The sequence below is a fragment of the Triplophysa rosa genome, linkage group LG9 (assembly GCF_024868665.1).
Source record: "Triplophysa rosa linkage group LG9, Trosa_1v2, whole genome shotgun sequence".
NCBI classification, from domain to species: Eukaryota; Metazoa; Chordata; class Actinopteri; order Cypriniformes; family Nemacheilidae; genus Triplophysa; species Triplophysa rosa.
The window spans coordinates 11,214,901-11,241,494 of record NC_079898.1 but is presented as its reverse complement, the minus strand read 5'-3'; the positions used below and the strand labels follow the sequence as shown (position 1 = coordinate 11,241,494).

The following is a 26,594-nucleotide window of genomic DNA, read 5'->3' as shown; positions in this document are numbered from 1 at the left end:
GACAAACTGTGTTCATGTTCATATGCCCAAGCAGTCGATAACAGTGACAGGTGCTTTTTGGGAAGATTAAGATGTTAAGCAAATGGTGGATTTACACGGATACGTTGGTTCGTACTTTCCTACCGCCATATACTGCAACTTCTGGACATTGATTCGGCCTCACTGCTATCTGTATTCTCACCCATGTTTCCCAGCGTCATTGTCAGTACAGAGCTTAACCACTCCGTGACCTCTCTGTGGGTAGCTGCGGCACAACACAGCTTCTCCTGTTTCACGTGTCAGTCTCTGCCTCGTTCCACCCCCCTCCACCTACCTCATTTGCTGCCCTCTTCCTCACTTACTTAACCTTTAGCTTTCTTCCCGTCTCTCATTCCCTCAGTGAGGTTAATCTCTCTCTCTTCCCATCTGTGTGTTTGTTTCAGGGTGATGTATGTGTATGGAGGCTTCAACAGTCTGATGCTCAGTGATGTACTGAAGTTCACACCTGTGAGCTGTGCTGTGTTCTCTGAGCAGCTGGACTGTGTGACGGCCGTGCCCGGCGTGAAGTGCATGTGGAACTCTACTATCTCCACCTGTCTGTCCTGGGAGGATGCGACGGCCTTTGACATGGAGAGCTTGAGGAGCAACTGCACTCCAAGAGTGCGGGACAGTGAGGACGTCTCCAGTATTAGAATATTATTAGTAACATGAGCCATCTGTCATTTATATTTATTAATTACACTACCGGTCAAATGTTCAGGATCACTTGAAAAATGTTTTCTCTTGATCTTAAAAATCTTTTGATCTGAAGGTGTGTGTTTCGAAATCACTTCTGTAGACAAAAATATAATTGTGCTAACATATTAAATGACTGAGAAAGTTCTGGCATGAAACTCTAGATGGCGCAGTCCTGAAGTCTAAACCAATCTGACATAATAACTTTACTACACCGCGCAGCTGATTGGTTCCTTCCGTATCAGCAGCCAATGAGCTTGCTGCTCTAAGTTTAAAGGGGTCATATGGCGCAAACACGTGTTTTTCTGTGTCTTTGGTGTGTTATAAGTTGTCCATGCATGTATTAGACACATAAAATTGCAAAAATTAAAGTGTCGTAACAAAAGATGCATTCTATCTAAAAGCGAATGCTCTCCCAGACCTGCCTGAAACGCCTCGTGTAACCACACCCCCACAAATCTACGTCAGTTCGTGGTATGATTTGACTAAGACCGCCCAAATGTATACGCAAGTAAGGTGGGTGTACCTGTCAGTACAATTGCTTTGGAACCTGATGTTCCAAATATGGTAAGAGGCGTTACATTTCTTTCACATACTTGCAGTATTCGACCAATCCAATCGAATACGCACTGGTTAACTGGCCAATCATAGCACACCTCGCTTTTCAGAGCCATGAGCTTTGTAAAAAATCTGCACTTTCAGAGAAGCGGGGCAAATAGGAGATACAAAAATCCACAGTATGGGAAAAATACAGTATGTTTGAACATTAAATTGTGTATACACATTACATTAAATCTAAAACAATCGATAATATTCATTTTAGCTGTGTCACATGACCCCTTTAAATCTTGGCTAGTGATTGTTGTAGCAGTGCAGTGCGTTTCTGAAACCCTCCTCCTTCCCCAGCTCCACAGGTATAGATATGCTACAAGGTGATCACGTAAGCTACGCAGGATTTATTCATATATGTTATATGTTTTTGTTTTTATTGCATTAGTGACAACAAACACAATTCCAGGGGTAAACAGGGACAAAAATATAATTATGTAAAGTTCATATTATATGTGCAGCAGTTAGGGTTGGACAGATAGACGATGCCAAATGTTTCACTTTCGTCACGTGACTCTCGCTGCTCTGTGCTGCAGGCTGCAAATCGTGTTGTAAACAAATATGAATAAAGCTAATGGGCATAAAACCTCAAACTGTTCAGATCAGACAAGCCTGACTTTTTAACTGTGGAGCTCGCACTGTATAAAGGGACGTGCAGTTTGCGCAGACCCGCCTGACTTAATAACTGTATAAAGAGAACGTGTGTCTGCGCAGCCCCGTTGTATAAAGAAGACGCAAGTCTGCGCTGCTCGTGTTGTATAATGAAGACGCGCCTCACTTTATAACTCTTTTATGGAATATAACATCAGAATAAAAATACAATCTAGCCTCACTTTATAACTGTGAAGCTCGCGCTGTACAGATGAAACAATCCTGAATTTATAACTGCCCAGCTCGCGCTGTATAAAGAAGATGTGTCTCTGCGCAGCTCGTGCCACACGCGTCTCACTTTATAACGCTGCAGGGTACGTTGTCATCGTCCATCGCGATGTTTCACTGTAGCCATCATCCGATGCCAATTTGGTAGACATCGCCCAACCTAAGCAGCAGCAGCATCCCTTATATGCACACAGCAGCATGTTGTGGATGTATTGGCAGTAGCAAGTCTACGTAACGTTACTTGCTCCGTAGCAGCAGCAGCGTAGCAGATCTATTCCTCCAAGACCAAACACATTTAGGCTATATGGCATGTACACTGCCATGCTAAACCCGCCGAGAGTTGTCATGACAGAATTTATTCGATTAGAAAACCACATTTTCATTTAAATTAAAAAGAATTTCTGGGGCAAATAATAAATGAAAAGCAGTCAATAAGAGTCCAGCATAAATGTAAAATCCTTCAGTACTGTATAAAAAGCTTTCCAGGTTGAGACCTCAAGAAGCTGGATGATAAAGTGCTAAGTGTACAATTCTAGTCAAAGGGCGACTACTTTAAAGATGCTAAAATATAACATAGTTCATTTATTTAGGATGCTTTAGTCGCATCATAATTCCCACATTTGTGTTATTTCATGGTTTTGACGGGTTTAATATTATTTTAAATTGTGGAAAAATATGAATAAAGAGTGATCCTAAACTTTTGACCGGTAGTGTATGTTTAATTATGTCTTAAATGTATATTATATATAGAATTTGCAGATCTAGTGGAAAGTTGCTTTTTTAAACAAGCTGAAATGTAATATTTGTTTAGTGTGTTTTTTTGCATACTGCATAATCACGTAGATTTGTAGTTTAGTTGATTTCAAATTGTTGAATATAGGAACTGTAAAGGATGTGTAGGTGTACATGTAAGTGTCCACCTGGAAGTGTAATTTGAATATCAAATGTGTAACTAAACAGCGTAATTAATTATAGCACAGATCTTACCTGAAGCAGCTATTACACTCTTAACATTTTCTGGGATCAGACTCTACATTGGTTTTGATTTTCTTTTAACATCAGATGGGATGCCGGCAGGAAGTACTTGAACCACCAACTGTTATTTCAACCGGAAAGTTGGCAAAACAATTTAAATCCATAATGAATTGCACCAGGCAGCCAGAAGATTCACACACAGCAATAAAATAAGATTTAGTTACGGCCTTTGACAAAACTCCAAATAAATGAGATGAGCAATTCAAAAATACAATCTCAGACATTCATAACCAGAGATCTGAATTAAGACAAGAAATGTCTGTCTAATCCAAACATGCTCTTTTCTTGCACAATATTCAAAAAGACCGTTTTCTCAGTCCAAATTTTGTACGTGTTAGAGATGCTAGATCTGTCTGATGCAGTTACTTACAAATCTATTTTCTCTCAGGGATTGGAAGGCTGTGACTCTCATCACTATCATCAGGGAATGTGTGCAGTAATCTGTGTGTGTTTTACAGATGCAGATGGTGAAAAGTGTGAACAATATTCAGACTGCTACAGTTGTACAGCTAACACAAACAGCTGTCAGTGGTGCAGTGCGCTCTGTGTGTCCATCCATAGTAACTGCACTGGTTCAAGGGTAAATATATCACGACTGTTTAATAGAGAGAGCCATGTATGGAAGAACATCTGTATCTTTGAGAGGATCTATTTTGGGGCTTGGCTTTGACATGTCTAATCTGTCTTCTGCCCTGCAGGGGGCGATATTGGAGTATGACGCATGTCCAAAGGACAACCCCTCTTCTGTATGCAGTAAGAGGACCAGCTGTAAAAGTTGTGCCACGGATCAGAACTGCCAGTGGGAAGCCAGAAATCAAGAATGCATCGCCCTTCCTGGTAATGGCTTGCCAAGAGCAATAACCGATTCCCCTTTGACATCCAAATTACAAGTGATTCATCTTTGAGATTCAAGGGCGTCTTGTGTGAGCAATGGCTTTGTTATAAAGTCTAGTAAGCTGCTTAACTGCCTTTATAGGAAGCTACCATTTAAGACAACATCCTGACGATCATCAAACATGCCCGTGTAGTCCTAAACTCTATACGGCATACTGTATAAATGGCATTTCTTAAATGTAATGCATGAAAGACTGTACTTAAAATTGATTAAATTATTTAATCCCATGTGATGCCGTTCTTCATACATGCTACTTCTGTAGACAGCTTTCTAGGTTTTAAAACGGAGCAAACATCTTATCGTCCCCCCAGACATCCAGCAAAGCAAGTTTGTGTTCTGTGTGTGTTTCAGGGAACATGTGTGGGGAGGGCTGGCACCTGGTGGGCAACTCGTGTCTGAAACTGATCTCAGCCAAGGACACTTATGACAACGCTAAACTGGCGTGTCGCAGTCACCAAGCTGTGCTGGCTTCCCTCACCACACAGAAGAAAGTCCAGTTTCTTCTCAAAGAGGTGCAGAACAGATCACTGCAGGTGAGTTTGGATCCCACGGAGCATCACACAGAGTCATTCAGCACGCTCTTAACACTTCTGCGGTTTGTTGCCTTTGGCTTGCTCGCTTGAATTATGTGAACTGAATTAAAAGCGAATTCAATTCATTTGTGTGTTCACGCTTCAATGTGCTGCAGTCAAAAACTGTGGTGACTCCTTGGGTGGGTCTGAGGAAGATCAACGTCTCCTACTGGTGTTGGGAAGACATGTCCCCCTTCACCAACTCCACACTACAGTGGTTACCGGGAGAGCCCAGCGATGCTGGTTTTTGCGGGTATCTGGCGGAGCCCACATTCAATGGACTGAAGGCAGCTACTTGTGTGAACTCTGTGAACGGGAGCCTGTGCGAACGACCAAGTGAGCAAGATAGACATGAACCTTTAAATACTGGCTATTTAACAGAGTGATATTTGGTCGTTTTAACCAAACATGTTGCTCTCTCTCCAGCCAATCACAGTGTAAAGCAGTGTCGCACGCCCTGCGCACTCCGCTCGTCCTGTAGCGAGTGCACCAGCGGGAGCTCGGAGTGTATGTGGTGCAGTAACATGAGGCAGTGCGTGGACTCAAACGCCTATGTGGCGTCTTTCCCCTATGGCCAGTGCATGGAGTGGTACACCATGAACAGCTGTCCACGTACGTCCGTCTCTCATTGTGTGCTTTCATGCCTCTGCTGTTTATCTCTTTATAAATCAAACACTGAACATTAGTATGTCTTCTGTTTATTGTCTTGTAATGCACTGAGACCATCATTTCACACTCATTCCCAACTGACATATAATCAATTCAAATACAAATACTAATAAATAGAGCTGTAGAACTGTCAGGAGGTTGAGATTGATCTTCATGAGCTCTCTGATGTGTGTGTGTGTTTATTGTAGCGGAGAATTGTTCCGGCTATAAGACCTGCGCTCATTGTTTGGATCAGCCCGGCTGCGGGTGGTGCACTGATCCCAGTAATACAGGCCGGGGACAGTGTATCGAGGGCTCTTACCGTGGGCCAATCCAGACACTCTTCCACGCCCCTTCATCGTCAGGTCCATCCCTCATTCCCGCTCCTCAGCCGATGCTTAATGTGAGCTTGTGCCCACTGGAGACCAGTTACAACTGGTCTTTCATCCAATGCCCAGGTAAAACCTGTTTAGCATAAAATTAAGGGTATTTGATTTTTAATTGGGTAGGTTAAGTTTATTTCAATTAGTTGATGCAAAACTTGAATTCAAAGATCTCTTGGTGTCATCTGTTGGATCTGTTTGGTCCTTGATACCGGTCAATAACAGTAGTATATCTGGGGCATATTGAATTGAGATGTCATCTAAAGGCTGATCAATGTCTTGGTGTGACTTCAGAACTCTTGAACTGGTTGTATGTCTTTTGTTCAGCGTGTCAGTGTAATGGACACAGCTCGTGTGTAAACGAGAGCGTGTGCGAGAGATGTGAGGACCTCACCACGGGCAAACAGTGCGAGAGCTGCGTCTCTGGTTACTATGGGGATCCCACAAACGGGGGCAGCTGTCAGCGTAAGTGTAAACACAATATCCAACTAACTTTGCTTTTGTTTACAAACTGCACTTGTGATTTGATCAACTGAATTTGTGTTGTTCTCAGCTTGTAAGTGCAATGGCCATGCCAGTTTGTGTAATCCTACCAACGGCAAGTGTTTCTGTACCACCAAGGGCATCAAAGGAGACCGCTGCCATCTGTGAGTGCACACACATTCATTATCTCTCTCTCTCTCTCAATGTCAGCCTTATGACGTTTTCCCACTCTGTCATTAGAAGTCGTTTGTCAAATGTAAAGCATGTTGCTTATCTCTTTCAAACTCTCTTTCATTCTACTCACTTTCGCTCTTTTGTTTGATCCCGTTTCAGGTGTGAGGTGGAGAACCGTTACCAGGGCAACCCTCTGAAGGGAACGTGTTATTGTGAGTATGTCAGTGCGGCTGCTAATGGCTGTTCATATTGTGGCCATTTCAGTCATTTAGTCATTTTCCCAACCACTCATTTTGTCCTTCGCCGACGGAGTAAGATGAAAACTATGAAAATGTCTACCTTTGTCGTTTCTGGAACTTTTTCATTCTTTCCTTTTTCTGTGATATGCAGACACTCTGCTGATAGATTACCAGTTTACCTTCAGTCTGTCTCAGGAGGATGACCGCTACTACACCGCCATCAACTTTGTGGCGACTCCTGATGAGGTGCGTCATGCTGACAAGACTTTACTTTGTTTTTACATAGTCTTACAGACCCCAACCAAACAAGACTTCCATCTGTCATCATACATTGATTTGTAAACATAGCAAAGCAAACCTTGGATGAATTTGATTGACATGGACATGTTTACTCGGAGTTAGACAACTAGTTTTAATAGTATTATTGAATCGTTGACTTACTGTTACTGCCTAAATGCCTAAACATTGCAGTTGACATTATTGATCATTTCTGAACCTTTAGTGCTGATATAGTGTTAAAAAATAAATAAAGGGGCGTTCACGTAATAACGATACCTATAACTATAATTCTGTCATGACAACTCTCCGAGGGTTTGGCCATGGTAGTGTATGTGACAGTATTAATGCGTTTTGTCTTAGCGGAATAAATCTGCTACGCTCCTGCTGTAAGTACCGAGACTTGCTACTGCCAATACATCCACAACATGCTGCTGTGAGCATGTAAGGAATACTGCTGTTGCACATATAACATGTATGAATAACGCACATATAGCATACATGATCACCTTGTAGCAGATCTATACCGTGGAGCTGGGGAAGGAGGAGGGTTTCTGAAGCGCGCTGCCCTGCTACGGCAAGCTCTAGCCAAGATTTAAATATTAAGCAGCAAGCTCATTGGCTCCTGATACAGAAAAAAACAATCAACTGCGCCATGTGGTAAAGGTTATTATGTCATATTGAGTTAGACCTATCGGACTGCGCCATCGAGTTTCATGACAGAACTTTGTATCTATATTTGTGTCCACACCTGCGGACCATAACGATAACAGTATGTTCATTCTTAGCTTGCTTAGCGTTATCGTTACAGTTGTGGTGTGATTCCTCCTAATATCTTAAATCGAGAACGATTTTAAAAACGTTATTTTTCAAAGTTATAGTTATCATTATTGTTCATAGTGTGAACGGCCCTTAAATCAGTCATTCACTTCGGTACAGCTTTGTGAGAAATGTTCTTTTTGATTATCTTTGCAGACGAATCGAGACCTGGACATGTTTATTAATGCTTCTAAAAACTTCAACCTGAACATCACATGGGCGACTAGCTTTTTAGGTATGAAGCATCGACACGTTAGATGTTATGTTCATGTACCCTGCTTGAGCTGCGTTAAATCTGTTTCTCTGTCTCTGCGCAGCTGGGACTCAAGCTGGTGAGGAGATCTCCATCGTCTCCCGCAGCAACATAAAGGAGTTCAAGGATAGTTTCTCCAACGAGAAGTTCGATTTCCGTGGCAACACCAACATTACCTTCTACGTGTATGTCAGCAACTCCACCTGGCCAGTGAAAATCCAGGTGCGACTGGGGTCCGCGGGCTGTTGGGTCTCGTGTTGGTTTGTGTGCACATACACAAATGCATTTCGCAGATATCATGATTGTGAGATCAAAGGATCTGAGTTTCTTAAAAGCATTCTGTGTGTGTACGTGTTGTCTGAGAGATGACTGGAATTCTCACTACATCAATGTTATATTTTATTATATTCATTTTGTTTTGGTTATAAGTCTACATCCTACATTATTTCTATTGATACTGTTTAATCGTATAATGTGTCTGTATTGCCTTCAAAAGTAGAGATTAGGGAACTTCTGTCTTCTCACAGGTCAGTGTTGCGAAGCAGTAATATATCACTGTCAGTCAGCTCAGATACAGAGATGGAGAAGTGATGAAAGTAAAGACAGAGTAACGGACTAAGTCATTACAGATTTAATGAGACTTGCTTTGCATGGGACTGAATTATGAGAGTAAATATCAAAAAGTGCTATTTTATGCATCTTAATGAAGACAAGAAATGTGGGAGACTTGTTAATGTGTAGTATTCTGTTTTGATATGTTTGGTTACCATTGTGCTGAATAGTAGAGCATTAGCTTATTAGCTTTACAAAATACCTAAATTTTAGGCTACTTAAAAATAAGATTCGACAATATGAATAATATCTGGTAAACTTGCAGCTATAGATTGAGTTGGCATTACTTGAGAGTGCAAGTTGAAAACGTGAAGTCTAATGGGACAAACAAAAACCAACAAGTTGAAAATACTCAAAAAGCAGATGCAAATAAATCAGGCACAATATTTTTTTTACAGTGTAGCGAGATCAAGTTCTTTTCCTTTGGCCTTTGCTGTCTGGTCTGGAAATGATTTGGCAGAGCTCTCCTTTTCCTCCCTCTCCTTCTCTCCTCCTCTCGTTTTTTCCCCGTTTACCCCCTCCTCTTCCTTTGCCGTTAAAGAGTGACCTAACTAACTCTCCTGCGTTTGGATGCTAAAACTCGGGGTGTGTTTGATTGTCCGTCCACTATTCTAGAACACGTTCTCTCCTCTGCTCATGGAGAAAGGGTGAATTTCAGTCAGGTAATGTTTATTCTCTCGTTCGCCTTTCCCTTCTCTGACTGACCTGCCACGTTTCATCTAACAGAGGCTGTTTGTATGAGCGGGGGGAAAAGGGGTCGCTCCGGAGGACAGGGGGGCTGTTGTCAAGAGTTCGGAGAAGAACGAGAGGAGAGTTCGGGCTGTGCAAAAACGCAGCGTTCGAAACCTTCTCTGTAAACACGGCAGGCCGAGACTTGATGTGTCAGAAAGAATGTTAAGTTAAAACACATGCCGCTCTGAGAGAGAAACTGAGGGAAGAGTCTGAGAGGAATAACACGGTCCGTGAGAGTTTTGTGAGCTTTCTGAATAGAGAACAATTTCTGCCTTCTGTTGTTGCTGTTATGTTTTCTTTTTGCCTGCTCCGTGTGGCCCATGTAGTTTTTGGCTGGTGGAAGGGAAGCGTGTGCATATGTCTGTGTGAGTGGTAGACTGAAAGCTAGAAGGAGCTTTTCACATGATTTTGCTGTCTTGAAAGTGCATAAATTCTAGTTGAAAACAGAACTTCATCTTTAAAAAGAAAATAAATCTGGCTCGCTGTAATGGTCAGAGTTGCCTGTAGATTGACTTTCAGAGCAGTGTAAACACTGTGGCTTTGTGGCACATCGATTCTCTTCAGTGATTTATTTGGTTGTCAGTAATATTGCTCATACTTAAGATTACTCGCTCTTTCAACTCCTAAACCTAATTTTAAAACTTCATCTTCAGCTCATTCTATGCTGTTTGTGATAACTCAAATCTTTCGGCTTGAGTGTCATCAGCCTTGCATCTGTACTATCACTTGCATCTGTACTATGTACGGACGATGTTTGGTGTTTAGGCTCTTTTAACTAGGAAGAAGCGCAAAAAAGGAGACTGTTGCTTTAAGATTTAAAAGAAGTTATTTTCACCTCATGAAAAGTGATGTTTTAAGCATAGAACCTCATCATTAGCAACCATTTCGGAACCTATCAGAACACCCTAATAACCAATGTAACCACTCCAAACATCTTAGAGATCGCCTACAAAGATAAATTGATATTTATAAAGATAACAGATATAATATTATAGGGACTGCAACGTTCAATATGGCCGCTCTATCGAAGGAAGTCCCGCCTTCCAGTACAAATAGCCAATCGTCATTTGATAAAGACGGGCGGGGCTCTACACAGTCTTGTCAGGTGTTTGCCCACCTGTGTGCATGAAGCGACTTCGAAAAGGTGTTTTCTAGTGCAATTTAAGGTTAGGAAACAAAAGTTATGGTGCAGTTGATGTCAGGTTTCGTTGTTGGTTGGAAGTATGCTATTTAACTGTACTATTTCTTTGCCAGCGATTTGAGAAATATCTTTAATCCCCATTCAAGTAGATAGGACTGTAGTCTTGCTATGGCTGAAACAGCTCTCCGGTGGTGTTGCAAACATGGCCGCCGAGCGGCACGTCATCTGTAAACGCACTTTATTGCCTAGCATCATAGTCTTCACCATGGCAACGAGGCTTGCATAGGCAAACACGCGTTTAAAGGGATAGTTCACCCAAAAATATCTTTACTCACCTTCGAGTTGTTTCAAATCTTTGTAAATTTCTTTGTTCTGATCGACACAGAGAAAGATATTTGGAAGAATGCTTATAACCAAAAAAGTTCTTGGCCACCATTGACTCCCATAGTAGGATAGTTACTTGAACACAAAAGAAGATATTTTGATGAATGTAGGACAGCAGTTCTGGGCACTTTTGACTACCTTTGTCATTTTTCCTACTATGGTAGTCAATGGGGCTAGAAGCATTCTTCCAAATATCTTTCTCTGTGTTCATCAGAACAAAGAAATTTATACAGGTTTGGAACAACTAGAGAGTAGTTGTGAACTATCCTTTTAAGATTTGTTTTGTATTAACGCTAGTTTGTAAACTATAGCCAGGTGTGCATTAGGTTCTCCTCTAAAACATGACTGACCTACGGTATGTATACTCTTTTACGTCACTGTCTCGTGCGTGAATACACATGGTTGTGTGAATGACAGTGATAAGCCGGGATGGGTATTGTTTTATGTAGTGTGTGTGGGAGCATCAGTGTCTGCTGGAGCTGTGAGTCGGGCCTCGTTTGTCTTTGAATCTGCGAGTCTGAACATGAGGAGATTCTGCTGCGTGAGAGAGGCCGTATCGGCGCACAGCATCTGCTGAATCAAAGCTCTGTGAATTCATCCTTCATGCTGAACGTCTGTCATGCTCTCATTTATCCCCTTCTCTCGTTTACTGTACTCCCTCCCTCGAACTCCTGAGCTCATTTGGAAATGCCTGGAGGAGAAAAGCAGGTAAAGATGGTGAGGAAATGGTGGTATTGAAATGGATACATCTTTTCTGTCCGTTGTACTCATAGTTTTGATACTGTATATATACTGTACATCCTTGAAGCAGAGGACAGGAAGTGATGGAACTTTGAAGTAAAGCACTGAGGCAACTTATGATTTTTTTAGATAACTCTATAGCGCAGCGTCTCTGCATCACATACAATGTGTCAACCACTTCAACTGTGATTTTTTTCATGTATGCTTATTCAAGTGTCTTTATTGTTTTTTTAACCCCCATCTCAAGCATCTCGTCTCTCTTCCAGTTATTGAAATTCCAACATAATGTGTGCCAACATAATGTGATTGCTTGTTATAATTAGATTTGGATTGGCTCTATTTTGTTAAACGTGTATAGAGAGAGAGCAAGAGAGAAAGTTGTGTATCAGCAGGGGGCACTATTGGTACAGTCAAGAACGAAACATTTGTTTCTGTGTCCTATTTAGACACATGTACACACACAAACATGTACATGGATGTTATTGTCACCGTTAACTCACCTGTTTCTCTTTTCTTCAGATTGCTTTCTCTCAACACAGTAACTTCATGGATCTGGTACAGTTCTTTGTCACGTTCTTCAGGTGAGTGTCGTAATGAATCATTGACATGATAGCAACATGATTTATTACACACATATATGGATCCAGTGAAAAAAATGTGAGCCATAAATATTCTTCGACATACTTTAGTGTGAATCTGAATGATGTACGTTTTTATGGAATTGGTTGGAGCTAATGTGAGTGTTTGGGGTGTGATGTAGCTCAAAGCTCTAATTCACCTCTTGAAGACCTGCTGTAATATGTTATTGATTCAGGAAGCAGGTGGTGAAAACCATATATTTAGAGAATCCACAGACCTAGACTTTCTCTTTGACACATGCACACATTCCCACACACGGTAAAAATTACACCATGTGGCTTGTAATTCTTATTGATTCACATATAGCAGGAGGATGATAAAAAAGGAAAACGAATCGGATCTGGTCATGCATCATGCATAAGATACATATACAAACACTATTGCATGCACGCACGCCATAGACTGTATAAAACATGGACGTCACCCGTAGCTTTCTGAGGAGCCTTTTTGAAGCTGAAGCCTAATGTGGGCGGAGCCTGGCGTTGCCATCTTAGCAGCGCGTCACTCCCGGATAATCGAAAATGGGCAAAGAGGCGGGTCGTGGTTGGAGCTGAAACCACCTGTCACTCGAGTGACCAACGCCCTTGATTATGCAGAATTGTAAGGCTTATTATAATCTAAATGGATGAGTAATAAAAAAAATCACCCCCCTCACAGTTGTCATGAAGGGCAAAAGGACCTATATAGACCCAAGTAATTTTTTGTATCAGGCTGTAAACATGTTTTTTTTTTTCTTACATTCAATTTCAATACACTTACCAATGGCTGTGGTCGACAACAGTTCCTCATTAGTTATGTCAACTTAACCATGATAAATTACTTTAACTCCACACTCTCCATAGTGTGTGTGATGTGTGTGATCTGTTCACAGATCCAAATTGAATTTATTTCTGCTTTGCGCCTGCAGTATGAACTTGCAACAACACATTTATGGCTTTTTTTGACAAACATATAGCAGAGTTCTCCTATTGCCAAGTCGCATTCATGAGCCCTGGCCTTGTTTCTATGAGAATATGACACCCCTGATCTTTAGCACACCGTGGATATGGAGCTACCGCTAATCCATTAAACATAAGCAGCCTTGTTTCCTGGAGATATGACTCTGGCATTGCACGTTGGAACACGGTTGTTTAATTGTTTCCAAGTTAACATCCAAAAACCTAATTGATCGTTCTCTTCCTTTCCGCTTCCTGTGCTGTGTGCAGCTGTTTCCTGTCCTTGCTTCTGGTGGCGGCGGTCGTGTGGAAGATAAAACAAAGCTGCTGGGCTTCACGGAGAAGAGAGGTCAGTGCTGTACCCCTGCTGCCAGTAACTACAGACTCTCTGAAAGTTCGCAATCAAGATGGATTGAACCAAGAATAAATTTTCATCGGGTTGATGGTGAAGTCATTTTATGAGGCCTAATCTTAAGGTACCCACAGAGGCTAAAGTGGATTGATTTTAAAGGGTTTTAAAAGGCCAATTTGAGCCAGGCAGGTGTTTATAAGGGCTAATGTGAGAGTTCTTTAAAGGACCTTCTTCACCATCTGGCCTAATGAAGCGCTGTCGTCCAATAAAAAGCTGTGGCACTTTTTTCTGTTCTAACACAGCACGATCATGTGTTTGTGCACATTAGTTCTCATCTTTACAAGTTAGTTTTCATAAGTACTGACGCTTACCGAGTGCACGACTTTTACTAATCATCTCTATGACAAGCAGATGTAATGGGCTGACGTAACAAAACAGAGTCTATACACATAAACTGTCAATAACGTCTATTTATACAAGGTAAAGGTCAATCTATACTAAAATGTGATCTGAATCATTAATGTGATTTATTTTAAAGTACAGTTCACCAAAAAATTAAAATTCGGAACATTGTTTACTCACCGTTGAGTTGTTCTAAATCTGTATAAATTTCTTTGTTGTGATGAACACTGAGAAAGATATTTGGACAAATTCTTGTAACCAAACAGTTGCTGGACCCCATTGTCTACCATAGTAGGAAAAATGACAATGGTACTCAAAAGTATCCCAGAACTGTTTGCTTTCCTGCATTCTTCAAAATATCTTCTTTTGCGTTCAACATAAAGACATTTATAAAGCAATTTTTCCTACTATGGTAGTCAGTGGTGGCCAAGAACTGTTTGGTTACAAGCTTTTTTCCAAATATCTTTCTCTGTGTTCATCAGAACAAAGAAATCTATACAGATTTGAACAACTTGAGGCCGAGTCATTTTTTTAATTGATCATTTCTTAAAGTTTCTTTTATGTACAGGTATATTCTGTTTTGTTTTGTAACAATTTATTCAAAAACAAATCATATACGTTTTAAAAATTGTGTGCGTACGTACGTATGCTGAAGACCAGCTTCCCGTTTGAAGATTTGGGAGACCTTCCGAGGGTCGCTCTGATGTCAAAACTGTAATTGCAAATCAGAAGTGACCTTTTCTCAAAGCGCTCTGCATGGTGTGCAAGTGTGTGTGTGCGCGAGTAATTACACAGAATTCCTCCCGAGTTGCTCTTTCCAGGTAAATCCTTCTCTGATAAATATCACAAGCCTCGTGGGAAGAGCGTGTATTGCGACCCAAAATCAAAGATGCGGGGTATCCGTTTATCAGCTGAAATGATAAGATATGCAAATGTGGGCCACTCAGTGGAGATGAGCTGATGCTAACAGACTGCTGATTATTTTCTTTAATCTAGCCAACGTGCGTCATTCACGGAATCGCATTCACCAAAGCATCCCTTTGAAATTTCCCTTTAGTGCCCCGTAGTCAGTGTTTTAGAATAAGGCTTGATGCGCTGAATGCTGAATATGAGAGAAAATACCAGGACACGTTGCTGTTGGTTTCGAGAATGTTTTTCTCACATATACACGTGAAGATTAATACGATTCAAATTTGCAGTGACCAAAGGCTTGTGTTTAGTGGCTTTCATCGGTCCTCTGTGACACACACACTCTCTCACACAACTTTATTGATGAGCCCATGAATTAAACTGACAGCAAGTGGCTTGTGAATTAGCTGTAGTGGGAATAGCTGTCGATATTCTTTGTCTATGTGAGTGTGCTATAATGAGGTGCCCTGATAGCTTCTGTGCGTGTGCGCGTCCCTTTTTACTGTTGGAACAACTCATACACATGTTGCCAACTCATTCAAGGTGATTTGGTCGTTTTGTTTTTGTATTATGATATTATGAGTAAAGAGTTTAGATTACCGAACCTACTTCAAAATTTACAGAAGGTCAGACATTTCTAGATAATTCAAAACCTGTTTATTGAAACAAAAAAGCAAAAAGGCGACTCGGGTGAATCAAGTAGATCTGTAATACTGTCTGAAAGCTTTTAAGAGCCTTTTGAAAATAATGTTGAATAATGATATTGATTTATTAGTTTAATGAGTGTGTTGGCCATTTGCAGTGTTCAAAATGCTCGTCTCATTCTTGGGTGAAAGGGTGGAAAATAGTCATAGAATGACTTTTACGAGAAATCTTTGCATTTCTACTGTAGGTTGTTGTGCGTCCGGTGGGTCTAAACGTTTGTGCGAATTCCTCAAGGATACTGTTTTTCTTTTTTGGGCACAGGAAGAGTAATATTAAATCAAGACTGCGATTTCAAAATGTCCGACAAGAAAAATGTCGTTTGTAAGAACGACATTTCTTAAAACGGTTTGTAAGAACAGTGCTGCACTGTGTCAGGAGAGACCCGGTTGAGTCCGGCTCTGTCTCCTGATGTTTATTTCCTGAAATATCCTTGTCAACGTTGTGTTGTCTAACGCCAAGGAAGCCATCATAACTCTCAAAATAAAAAGATTTGAGCAGAATTCGTAGTTTTGGCAGCTTCTTGATGTCTTTCTCTGGTTCGCTGTGTGTATTGTATCCCCTCGCAAACGGTGCTGTTGCTTAGTTTCTTTCAACTGCCCTGTACAAAGCTGGAATGTTTTGGACCACTCACCTCAGCAATGCAACGTCCTCTGGGTTCTGATGCAAGCCAGGCTTTCTTTCAATTCAGTGTTCAGCGTGAGATTGAACTGTCAGTGCTGTTAGTAATGTAGGCTTTTTCGTCCTCAAATAGATTCCTGTCAGTGGAGTCAAAACACTTCTCAGACTGTTCACCTCTGCGCTAATGTTTTCTCTGTCTTGACACATTTCACGTTTCGCCTGCGTGAGATGATTAAGAGAAGCATTACGCGATCGCAGATGCTCTGAGGCAAACATCTCCTATCGTACTGAAACAGTCATCGTGTGTTTTGTCTCTGCTTGAGAACATGAACAAATGAATATGTTTATAAGGTCACACTTTATTTTAAGGTCCAATTCTCGGTATTAATAAACCATTAACTATGACTTTTGCCTCCGTAAACTACTAATCTGTTGCTTATTAATAGTTAGTAAGGTAGTTGTTAGGTTTAGGTATTGGGTAGGATTAGGGAAGTAGAGTATGGTCATGTAGCATATGTGCTTTATAAGTACTAATAAACAGCCAATATGCTAAAAATAGGCATCTAATAAGCAACTAGCTAATAGTGAGAATTGGTCCCTGTACTAAAGTGTTACCGTTTATAATTAGGAAGTTTGTGACTTAGGGTGGTTATAATGGTATTAGGAGTGATAACCTGCTAATTCAGTTAGAGTTGAGGAGACGAGATGAAAAAATACATACGAGTGAAACTCGAAACACAATTGCAGTATTAGCAGCATGGTCTGAACTGTGTGTGTTGGTGGAAAAATGAGAACCATTTATAGGACTGCTTGAAAATTGGTTCCAGTATTTTAATAAAGTGAAACCATTTTTCTCTTGTGTTTCCACGCGGTCAGCAGCTCTTTCTCTACCTCTCTTTATTTCTCTCTGCTGCTTCAGAGGATTAACTGTAAAAGCTTACATCAGCCTCCCCCTTCCTCCTGATGAAGGGTTTGCGGGCGTTGAGGAACTCGCTGGTCTCGGTGTGTCTGTTTGCGTGTTTGGCCGAATGATCGCCGTCGTTGCAGTCAAGTTCATGAGTGATGCTCTGAACACCTCTCAATTGGAGGTCTGCAGTAATACGCTCTTGCTTTCTCACCCACATACAACTGAAACACTCCTGCCGTTGAGCAAAGGCTAGACACCGAGTGCCGCACTCAACAGCACACACTCCCTCCCACTGTATGTAATAGATGAATGGACGCTAAACCACTGATATCAGCATGTGGTCCAAGTAAACTCATCAAAACTGTGTTGCAAGAGACAATTGGATTTCCAGAAAATTGTCTTGTCCCGGCATGAAAATACTCTTTTGTAACGGATCCTGGTCTTCCCATGCCACCATTAAGAAGAGTTCAGGAAATACAGATGGGATTGGTTGACAAGTTGTTCTTATCCACTGGTGGCCATTATGAACCAGCTGCAGCTGCAGACAGATTTAAGATGGCAAGTAACGTGGGCATGCCTGTCTCCTTCAGAACGTGCTGTCCCTGTAGTGTCTGCGCAGAAATAACACAGGTAATGAGAACATTCTGGTCATTATAGACTCGCTGATATTCCCTTATCGCTCCGATATTCCTCAGAGCACGAATTCGTTTTGCTTTGATGCTGCAAATGAGCATGGCTTTACTTTATAAACTTGTATAGCACTGTTGACCTGTTTTGAAAGTAGTTACAGTGCTGTTAAGACTTTTAATATTGATGTAAAGTACTTACACTGTTGCTGTCACAATAATCTGTTTTTCAATTTTCATTGAAAAAGAGCATCAAGGTGAATTACTATGAAGTGTGTTGCTTTTAAATAGAGATGCACCGATACTAAATTATTCAGAGTGATATCTGCTGGTGCCGATAGAGATACTGTAGATTAAATAAACGGTAACACTTTAGTACAGGGACCAATTCTACCTATTAACTAGTTGCTTATTAGCAAGCCTATTATTAGCATATTGGCTGTTTATTAGTACTTATAAAGCACATATTCTACATGACCATACTCTGCTTCCCTAATCTGTTTGTATGCTCTCCTACTTGTAAGTCGCTTTGGATAAAAGCGTTTGCCAAATTAATAAATGTAAATGCATTTATTGCAAAATGTAAGCATAATTATATGCATATGCATTTTTGCATAATTATATGCAAAAATAAGCAACAAATAAGGAGTTTACTGAGGCAGAAGTCGTAGTTATTGGTTTATTAATACGAAGAATTGGACCTTAAAATAATGTGTGACCAAATGAATATGTTTCGTAACTTTCTGAATGTTATTAATTCATATAATGACGATTAATTTTGACCATCAAACTGGTGATGTTTCTTCACATTTGTTGCATTTTCCTGTCCTCTTTTGATTGACAGGATATATCGGCCCTGATCTTTGTCTGTTTTTACACTATCTGCCGATAGACCTTGCAATCAAACAAAAACCTGTACATTTATTTCCTATTACTTTTGTTTTGTATTACTCTGTATATTTTATTAAAATGCTGATTTGATTAAAGATACATAACAAAGATTTGAATTTTCAGTGTTGTCAAATCTATTAATCTCGATTAATCGATTCCTAAATCAATGAATCATGGTTAATTGACTTGACAGCACTAGTATATTTGAAGAGTTTGGTTCCAAAACGAGATTATAAAGTAGTTTTTAGGTTTAGGTATTGGGTGGGAATTAAGGGATTTAGAATAAGGTAATGCAGAATAAGACGTTAATATATGCTTTATACATACTAATATACAACCAATATGCATGTTAATAAGCAAGTAGTTAATGATAATTTAGTGTACCTTAATATAAAGTGTAACTGAATATTTATGTTGTTTTTTTCTGTAATTGCAGTGCCCAAACTGTAAAATGATTTTATTTACAACCTCTAGTCAAAAAAGACATGAAAATGTGTTAGTCAAAAGGTGTGGAACTCTGAAACGTGGACATAAGGACAGCAGATTGCTGGGTGTTTTTCTGTACAAAGAGTTTTCTAGTTGTAAATCCATGAATCAGATGTCTTCGCTATTTATATTCACCGTACTGAACTTGTTATTTGCCAAGTGCAGTGTTTCAGATCAGCTCCATCTCTGTTGAAAAATATTGAAACGCATTAAATTTGTGTGCTTGAATAGTTTTGCATGTGAATTATGTAGATGTGGGTTGTGGCTAAAGACATGCAGAATGTACAGCTTCTCTCTTTGTCTGTGCTGTAAGGCAGTGATATTAATTCCTCTAATCTGTAGTCTCAGGAGTTTGTGGGAATAATTAGGCAGTTGGATTAGGGCTCATTTGGGGGATTATATTCCTGCATTAATCTCTCACAGTGGCCCAGGTTTATCTCTGACTGGGTGGCTCTTTCTCTGCCATCATCCTCCTACTTGGAACGTCTCTCCCTCTCTTTCTCTCCTCTCCTCTGTCTACTCGGGCATGCAACACTAATATTTTCTCAGACACTCTCAGCAGCCCCTAAATTATTCCTTTTCCCGCATGTTTTTCTGATAAGCATCAGTCTGTGTAAATCAGTATAATGTCAAACATATAAAACCATGAATCCGGTACCGGGCCATGAGCGGAGACGACTTGCGTTTACAGCTGGGGTGAGATGATGCTTCTGATGGTTATTTTGGGCAAATTACCCCTCTCCTATAGTTTCCCTTTAAGATTTTCCCTTTTATTTACACTCCGCGGAGATTCCTTTTCATCTATCTGGATTTGTGTCATTTAAAAAGCTGAATACTGGCAGTCTGCAAACTTTGCTGTGTTCAGTCAGCGTGTGTCTTGTTTTATGCCGGCTGTCAGCTTTCAAATGTGCGCTACATAGTATACACTGCAAATGAGGGCACATCTGATGCAACATACTGTATATACTGTGAGCAGAAGCATTTACACTGACATTTTAAAGACGTTCTCAGTCTTGGGGTCATATGCCAGCTTGGAATGGTTAACTTATTTAAATAATTCTTCCATTTTAAAGCTACCAGTGGTAAAAAACCATCCAGTTTAAGATTAATAATCTGGTTTTAGGTGACAAAACCGAATGGGACTGGTTTCTTACTGGGCCCAGTGATCCCCAATCATACAGGTCCTCCTTCAAACAGACTGCTTGTTTGACACTCCGGGCACTAATATCCCTAATATCAATGTATCTTTGGTGATACATTGAGCACGCAGGTCTCAGATCAGTATTCAGCGCCCCATAGTCTGATTCAGCACTGCTTCTCTTGAAGGTTGATTGAAAGATCTCTCTCTTTCCCCCCTCTCCTCATCCATCTTTAGCCCTCAGCTCTGTCTCTTTGGATATGCTGTATATTCCTGACGGTGGTCTAAAGCACACATCAGTAAATATGCACTTTGATGTGTTGCAGCGGGACCGTGTGGTTATGAGTGTGTGACAGTTGTTCTGCTCCCTGGAGCGAGCGCTCAATCGCTCTCTCTCTCGACTTTCTGTTGTGTGTTGGGCTGAGCTTTTGCACATGGACAGACAGATGCACACACACATAAACTCACAGATTAAATGACATGCCGGTTTCCTGCAGAGAGGGCTAGAAGTCAGTCAGTGAGGTTTTCTAATTGAGTGGTATGCTGTGAAGAGGCTTGTTTTGCTCTTATCTCTCTCTCTTTCTCTGGCTCTCTCTCATCATTAACTTCAGGGGCCAATAGGAGTGTGAACCTTTAGGGCAGGGGTGTCGAATTCCAGTCCTGGAGGACCACAGTCCTGTAGTCTTTAGTTCCAACCGTGCCCCAACACAACTGTTCACACGCACACAAGTCATTTAAAGAGCTTGTTTAGTCGGTTTCACTAGTTCGCCTTCCCATTCAGTCTTGCTAGATAATGGTAAACAAACTTGGCTTGCTGTCCTCGAAGGGGGCTTGAACCCCAAGGCTCGGCCCGAGCTCCGAGCTTAACCCCCCCTTAATAGAACTGCACAGAGGAAGAATAAAAGCAAGGTAGGAGGAGATGGGGAGGAGGAGGGATGCCGGAAGAACTAGCGCTTGGGCGGCACGGAGACTGCTGCTTATATACGCTCTTAAGGATGATTGACAGGACTGAATGTTTAGGCTCCTCCCGAACCTACGTTTAGAACTTCATTGAGGTGTGTTTGGTTTGGTTCTTAACTCGTTCTTTAGGATGTTTGAGATTTTCATAAAGTAATCATAAATTAAAGAAAACAAACGGCACTGTTTTCTGACCGTTTAACTTCTGTTAAAAGATTTAATACATGTAGTACTGTATGCCATGCAGGGACTTCTTTTTTTTTATGTAGCAAGATTATGTTGATAAAGATATATCATCTAATGATGATTTATAACCACAGAGATTGTTACGCGCTTACAAAAAGGTGCTAGACCGTTAAAGAACCATTTTTACAGAATTGTTCCAAATCAAACCTTTAACATCCTTATTACTTTCAATGTCTGTTTCGCGAAAGCTTTTTGGTAATAGAAAAAGGTTCTTTAGATTATATAAAACCAGAAATAAGATCTGCTTATGAAGTTCTTATAGACGGTTTCAGCGTCGACAACATAAACAAACGCTTTGTGGCCCAAACTTAACTTCCGGTAGACCTCCGTAAAGAATCAATTACTGTTGAGTAATTTTAAATTAATTTAATGCAGTTAATATGCAATAAAATTAATATCAATTAAATTTAAAAATATATACACTCACCTAAAGGATTATTAGGAACACCATACTAATACGGTGTTTGACCCCCTTTCGCCTTCAGAACTGCCTTAATTCTACGTGGCATTGATTCAACAAGGTGCTGAAAGCATTCTTTAGAAATGTTGGCCCATATTGATAGGATAGCATCTTGCAGTTGATGGAGATTTGTGGGATGCACATCCAGGGCACGAAGCTCCCGTTCCACCACATCCCAAAGATGTTCTATCGGGTTGAGATCTGGTGACTGTGGGGGCCATTCTAGTACAGTGAACTCATTGTCATGTTCAAGAAACCAATTTGAAATGATTCGAGCTTTGTGACATGGTGCATTATCCTGCTGGAAGTAGCCATTAGAGGATGGGTACATGGTGGTCATAAAGGGATGGACATGGTCAGAAACAATGCTCAGGTAGGCCGTGGCATTTAAACGATGCCCAATTGGCACTAAGGGGCCTAAAGTGTGCCAAGAAAACATCCCCCACACCATTACACCACCACCACCAGCCTGCACAGTGGTAACAAGGCATGATGGATCCATGTTCTCATTCTGTTTACGCCAAATTCTGACTCTACCATTTGAATGTCTCAACAGAAATCGAGACTCATCAGACCAGGCAACATTTTTCCAGTCTTCAACTGTCCAATTTTGGTGAGCTCGTGCAAATTGTAGCCTCTTTTTCCTATTTGTAGTGGAGATGAGTGGTACCCGGTGGGGTCTTCTGCTGTTGTAGCCCATCTGCCTCAAGGTTGTGCGTGTTGTGGCTTCACAAATGCTTTGCTGCATACCTCGGTTGTAACGAGTGGTTATTTCAGTCAAAGTTGCTCTTCTATCAGCTTGAATCAGTCGGCCCATTCTCCTCTGACCTCTAGCATCAACAAGGCATTTTCGCCCACAGGACTGCCGCATACTGGATGTTTTTCCCTTTTCACACCATTCTTTGTAAACCCTAGAAATGGTTGTGCGTGAAAATCCCAGTAACTGAGCAGATTGTGAAATACTCAGACCGGCCCGTCTGGCACCAACAACCATGCCACGCTCAAAATTGCTTAAATCACCTTTCTTTCCCATTCTGACATTCAGTTTGGAGTTCAGGAGATTGTCTTGACCAGGACCACACCCCTAAATGCATTGAAGCAACTGCCATGTGATTGGTTGATTAGATAATTGCATTAATGAGAAATTGAACAGGTGTTCCTAATAATCCTTTAGGTGAGTGTATATTAGGCTATAACCAAACACAGACCGGAAGTTAACCGATGAAACCGTCTATAAGAACCTGTGAGAAAATGGTTCTTTGGAGAACCAAAAATAGTTCTATGGCATCACTGTAAAGAAATTTTGGTCACACTTTATTTTAAGGTCCAATTCTCGCTATTAACAAACCATTAATTACGACTTTTGCCTCAATAAACTCCTAATCTGTTGCTTATTCATAGTTAGTAAGGTAGTTGTTAGGTTTAGGTATTGGGTAGAAATAGGGATGTAGCATATGTGCTTTATAAGTACTAATAAACAGCCAATATGCTAATAATAGGCATCTAATAAGCAACTAGTTAATAGTGAGAATTGGTCCCTGTACTAAAGTGTTACCAACATTTTTGTTGCCCCTTTTATATGAGAGTGTGGACAAATAAAAAAATGATGTTTTTAAGTATTGTGCTCAGATTTGTACACTTATATAATATAAAGTTGTACATATTTGTATTATTAACTGTGGTGCACAGATGAATGATGTGGGTTCAAGTCTGTCTGACCTTGTGTCCCGATTCTTTTTCCGTCAGTTTTTCTCCTTGTCATCCTCCACGGTTTCTGTCCTCAAGTCAAAAGTTCCAAACAATGTTACATTTTTTTCCATCTCGAAATCTTGCTTCCTCCACGGCCGAGTGAACATTCTGACTGCCTTTGTTCACTATATTCCATCAATTTGTTCATTCTTTCAGTCATGCCGTATTTGTTGACGGGCGTTTAAAGACATGGCTCGCCCAAAAAAGAAAAAGAGCTCTTGATTACAGCTGTCACGCGTCGCAACGTATGGAATTTTAATATCTGCTGCTGTCAGGCGCTCTTCATGTGTTCCTTTTTCATTGAGTGGTTTTGTAGCGTTTTTTGTGTGTTTTGTTGTTTTGTTTAGTTTTTCCCAGACGTTTAAGTAAAGAGTGCCATCATTTATGCTTAACGCCCATTTGATCTCTTCTCTGCTGTCTGTCTCTCTCTCTCCTTTGAAGATATGCAGTTCCCTTTTGTTTGACTACCTCTTAGATTGCTCTTTCATGTATTTATTGCTCACAAGCTTGTTTTAATCGGGCCTTCTTTTAAGTTCAGCTCACATCTTTCAAACTCAAGTATAGCTTTTTACCTTTATATTTTCATCTTTTTTGTAAGGGTGTATGGAGCCGTATGCGTGTTTGTGTGCGTGCATAACGCTGTTGAATAATCTTTCTCCTCACTTCCTCAGCAACTCCTGCGAGAAATGCAGCAGATGGCCAGCCGACCGTTCGCTACCATCAACGTCGCCTTGGAGACGGAGGACGAGCCGCCAGACCTGATTGGTGGAAACGTGAAGGTTAGCGTGACCTTTGGTGTGATGACAAAAGTCTTTGGTTAATGCATGTTAAAGTTGGGAATAGGCTGAGTCACTGGCTCCGTTCCAAAATCTAGTGAGCTGACTAGCCGTCTGCTGTCTACATTTGCGGCCCTTTACAACAGCATACCTGCATGGCCATTAAAAGCCTCCAGATATGAGAGCATTAAAAGTTCTGATATCAATGCTTAAACGATCATTGAAATGAGTAAAATCCTGGTATCTGACATACAGAAACACCTTAAAATACCATCCATGTAGGCAGCTTACTATGTTTTGAAGCAGAACTATTGTTTCTGGAGTCTCAGACAGCATTCAGACTGAGGCTTTGTTATTTAGACTCTTAGCATGAATGTAAAGGCAACTTTAAACCAACACATTTATATGCCTACAGCCGATTCGTCTGTTGACTTCTGTTCAACTTTCTTGTTGTGATGATGCTTTGTTTAGATCTGTTTACTTTAGTTTCACAGCCTATTGGTCCCTCAGTGAGATCTTTTGACCAATGCTTGTATTTCATAGTTTTTTTATTATGAAGAATTGCTGGATTGTAATTACTGTTTTTAGAACATTGTAATGACAGCCTTGAATTGAAGATCCAATTTAGATTTACCTCTCGCCTCTGTTCTCTCTTCTGCTCTATCAATGTCCTATACTTTAAAAGTAATTACAATCCAGCCATTTTTTGAGAGCCGAAAACTATAAATGTAGTTATTTGTCTCAAATCTGATAAAGGGGCCCTGAGGGTGTTAAAGTGAAGTAATGGTAAAGAACACAGGAGCCGAGACATCAGAGCATTTACTGCTGCAGTATATGACCCCCTGACATACTCAATATTCTATATACAGCATATACATATAGTGGGGTCCAAAACTCTGAGACCACTAGCATATTTTTTTCATTGTATATTGTATAAAACATTGTTTCAATATTTTGCATGTCTCCTATTAGCATTAATGACATCTAACATGGACTCCACAGGCTAAACTCAATGATCCACGTTATCACAAAATGATCTGGAAATGTCCCAAAGCGTATCTTGTGCGCTTCATTTGAAGCAAGGAAATCTGACATTTTTATGGATAAGCTAACATAATCAATGACCCATATTTGCTTGCTTGGTTGTTGAACCAAAATAATATAAATACCAGAAAATAAACTATTTGATTTTGAATTCCAGATTTTCAATGGGGTTTTGGACCAGCAATAGGTTACATTATCCAACACACATAGTCAAAAAGTTGGCTAGTTTATCTAGATTTTTCTTTCCTTCAGGAAAAGCCTTCATCCGCTTAAAATCACTGTAGCAATAAACTTGACGTTTGTTTTGATCTTGCCACAATCTCAACACCTTGTCAGATGTAAAGTATTACATTTGTTCTCTTGAGCTAATCCTCTTATGAAAGGCAAGAAAGGAAAACCAACAGAACGTAACCAACTAGTTGACTAACTAGTCTTTCTGCTAAGTCGCCTGAACAACAAACATTTTAAATATTTACACATTTATTACCACCATACCTCTCTCTCTCTCTCTCTCTCTCTCTCTCTCTCTCATTGTGGCTCTCATTTTTAATTATAAGAGTTAATTAAACAGAACCTGTCTTGTGCTCACTCAGTCTGGTTGCTTCAGATAATCGCCCAGGTCCAAACTTAATTGACACATATACACATACATACTCGGATGCTGTTCCTCTCAGATGCTGTAATTGAATTTTACTAGGAGTTTGTTTTTGCTTGTGTGTGTGTTAGAAGTAGGTGTGTATGGCGTGGGGGTGAACTGGTATCGGGAGGATAAGAAATGCTTTAAAGAGTTGAATATATAAAGAGAGGAGAATATGCAAAGTTGTTGTACAAAGAGGTAGATTGTGTGAGTGGTAGGAGGACTGACTTTTTAAACCTGTATATGCTTATACTATGCATACGCATAGTATAGAATGTGAGTTGTTAGGCAGTGGAAAAGTGAATGTATATAAGGGAGGGAGTCAGTTTATGTAAATCTGGAAATAAAAATGTATGTGTTAAAATTGTTCATAGAGTTTCAAAACAAAAGGTCTGTGTCTGGTGACATGCAGATACAGCAAATATGAAATGACATCATATCATATACAATGTATATACAAATTTATTGGACCACCACCCGATTTAATGTTTGTGCCACAGCTGCCCAGGAGCATTTTTTCATGTTTCT

General features: G+C 40.4%; 1 protein-coding gene across 1 annotated transcript in view; it reads left to right on the top strand.

Moving 5' to 3' along the window:
• The window catches only part of atrn (attractin), a 42,954-nt gene that overhangs the window by 12,800 nt on the left and 3,560 nt on the right, over positions 1 to 26,594 (top strand). Inside the window, 16 exon segments of the mRNA XM_057342254.1 lie at positions 423 to 664; positions 3,696 to 3,817; positions 3,936 to 4,074; positions 4,484 to 4,665; positions 4,821 to 5,040; positions 5,131 to 5,316; positions 5,562 to 5,810; positions 6,063 to 6,200; positions 6,289 to 6,382; positions 6,552 to 6,604; positions 6,783 to 6,877; positions 7,883 to 7,961; positions 8,044 to 8,201; positions 12,109 to 12,170; positions 13,434 to 13,512; positions 24,281 to 24,388. Coding sequence (XP_057198237.1) covers positions 423 to 664; positions 3,696 to 3,817; positions 3,936 to 4,074; positions 4,484 to 4,665; positions 4,821 to 5,040; positions 5,131 to 5,316; positions 5,562 to 5,810; positions 6,063 to 6,200; positions 6,289 to 6,382; positions 6,552 to 6,604; positions 6,783 to 6,877; positions 7,883 to 7,961; positions 8,044 to 8,201; positions 12,109 to 12,170; positions 13,434 to 13,512; positions 24,281 to 24,388 — 2,206 coding nt within the window.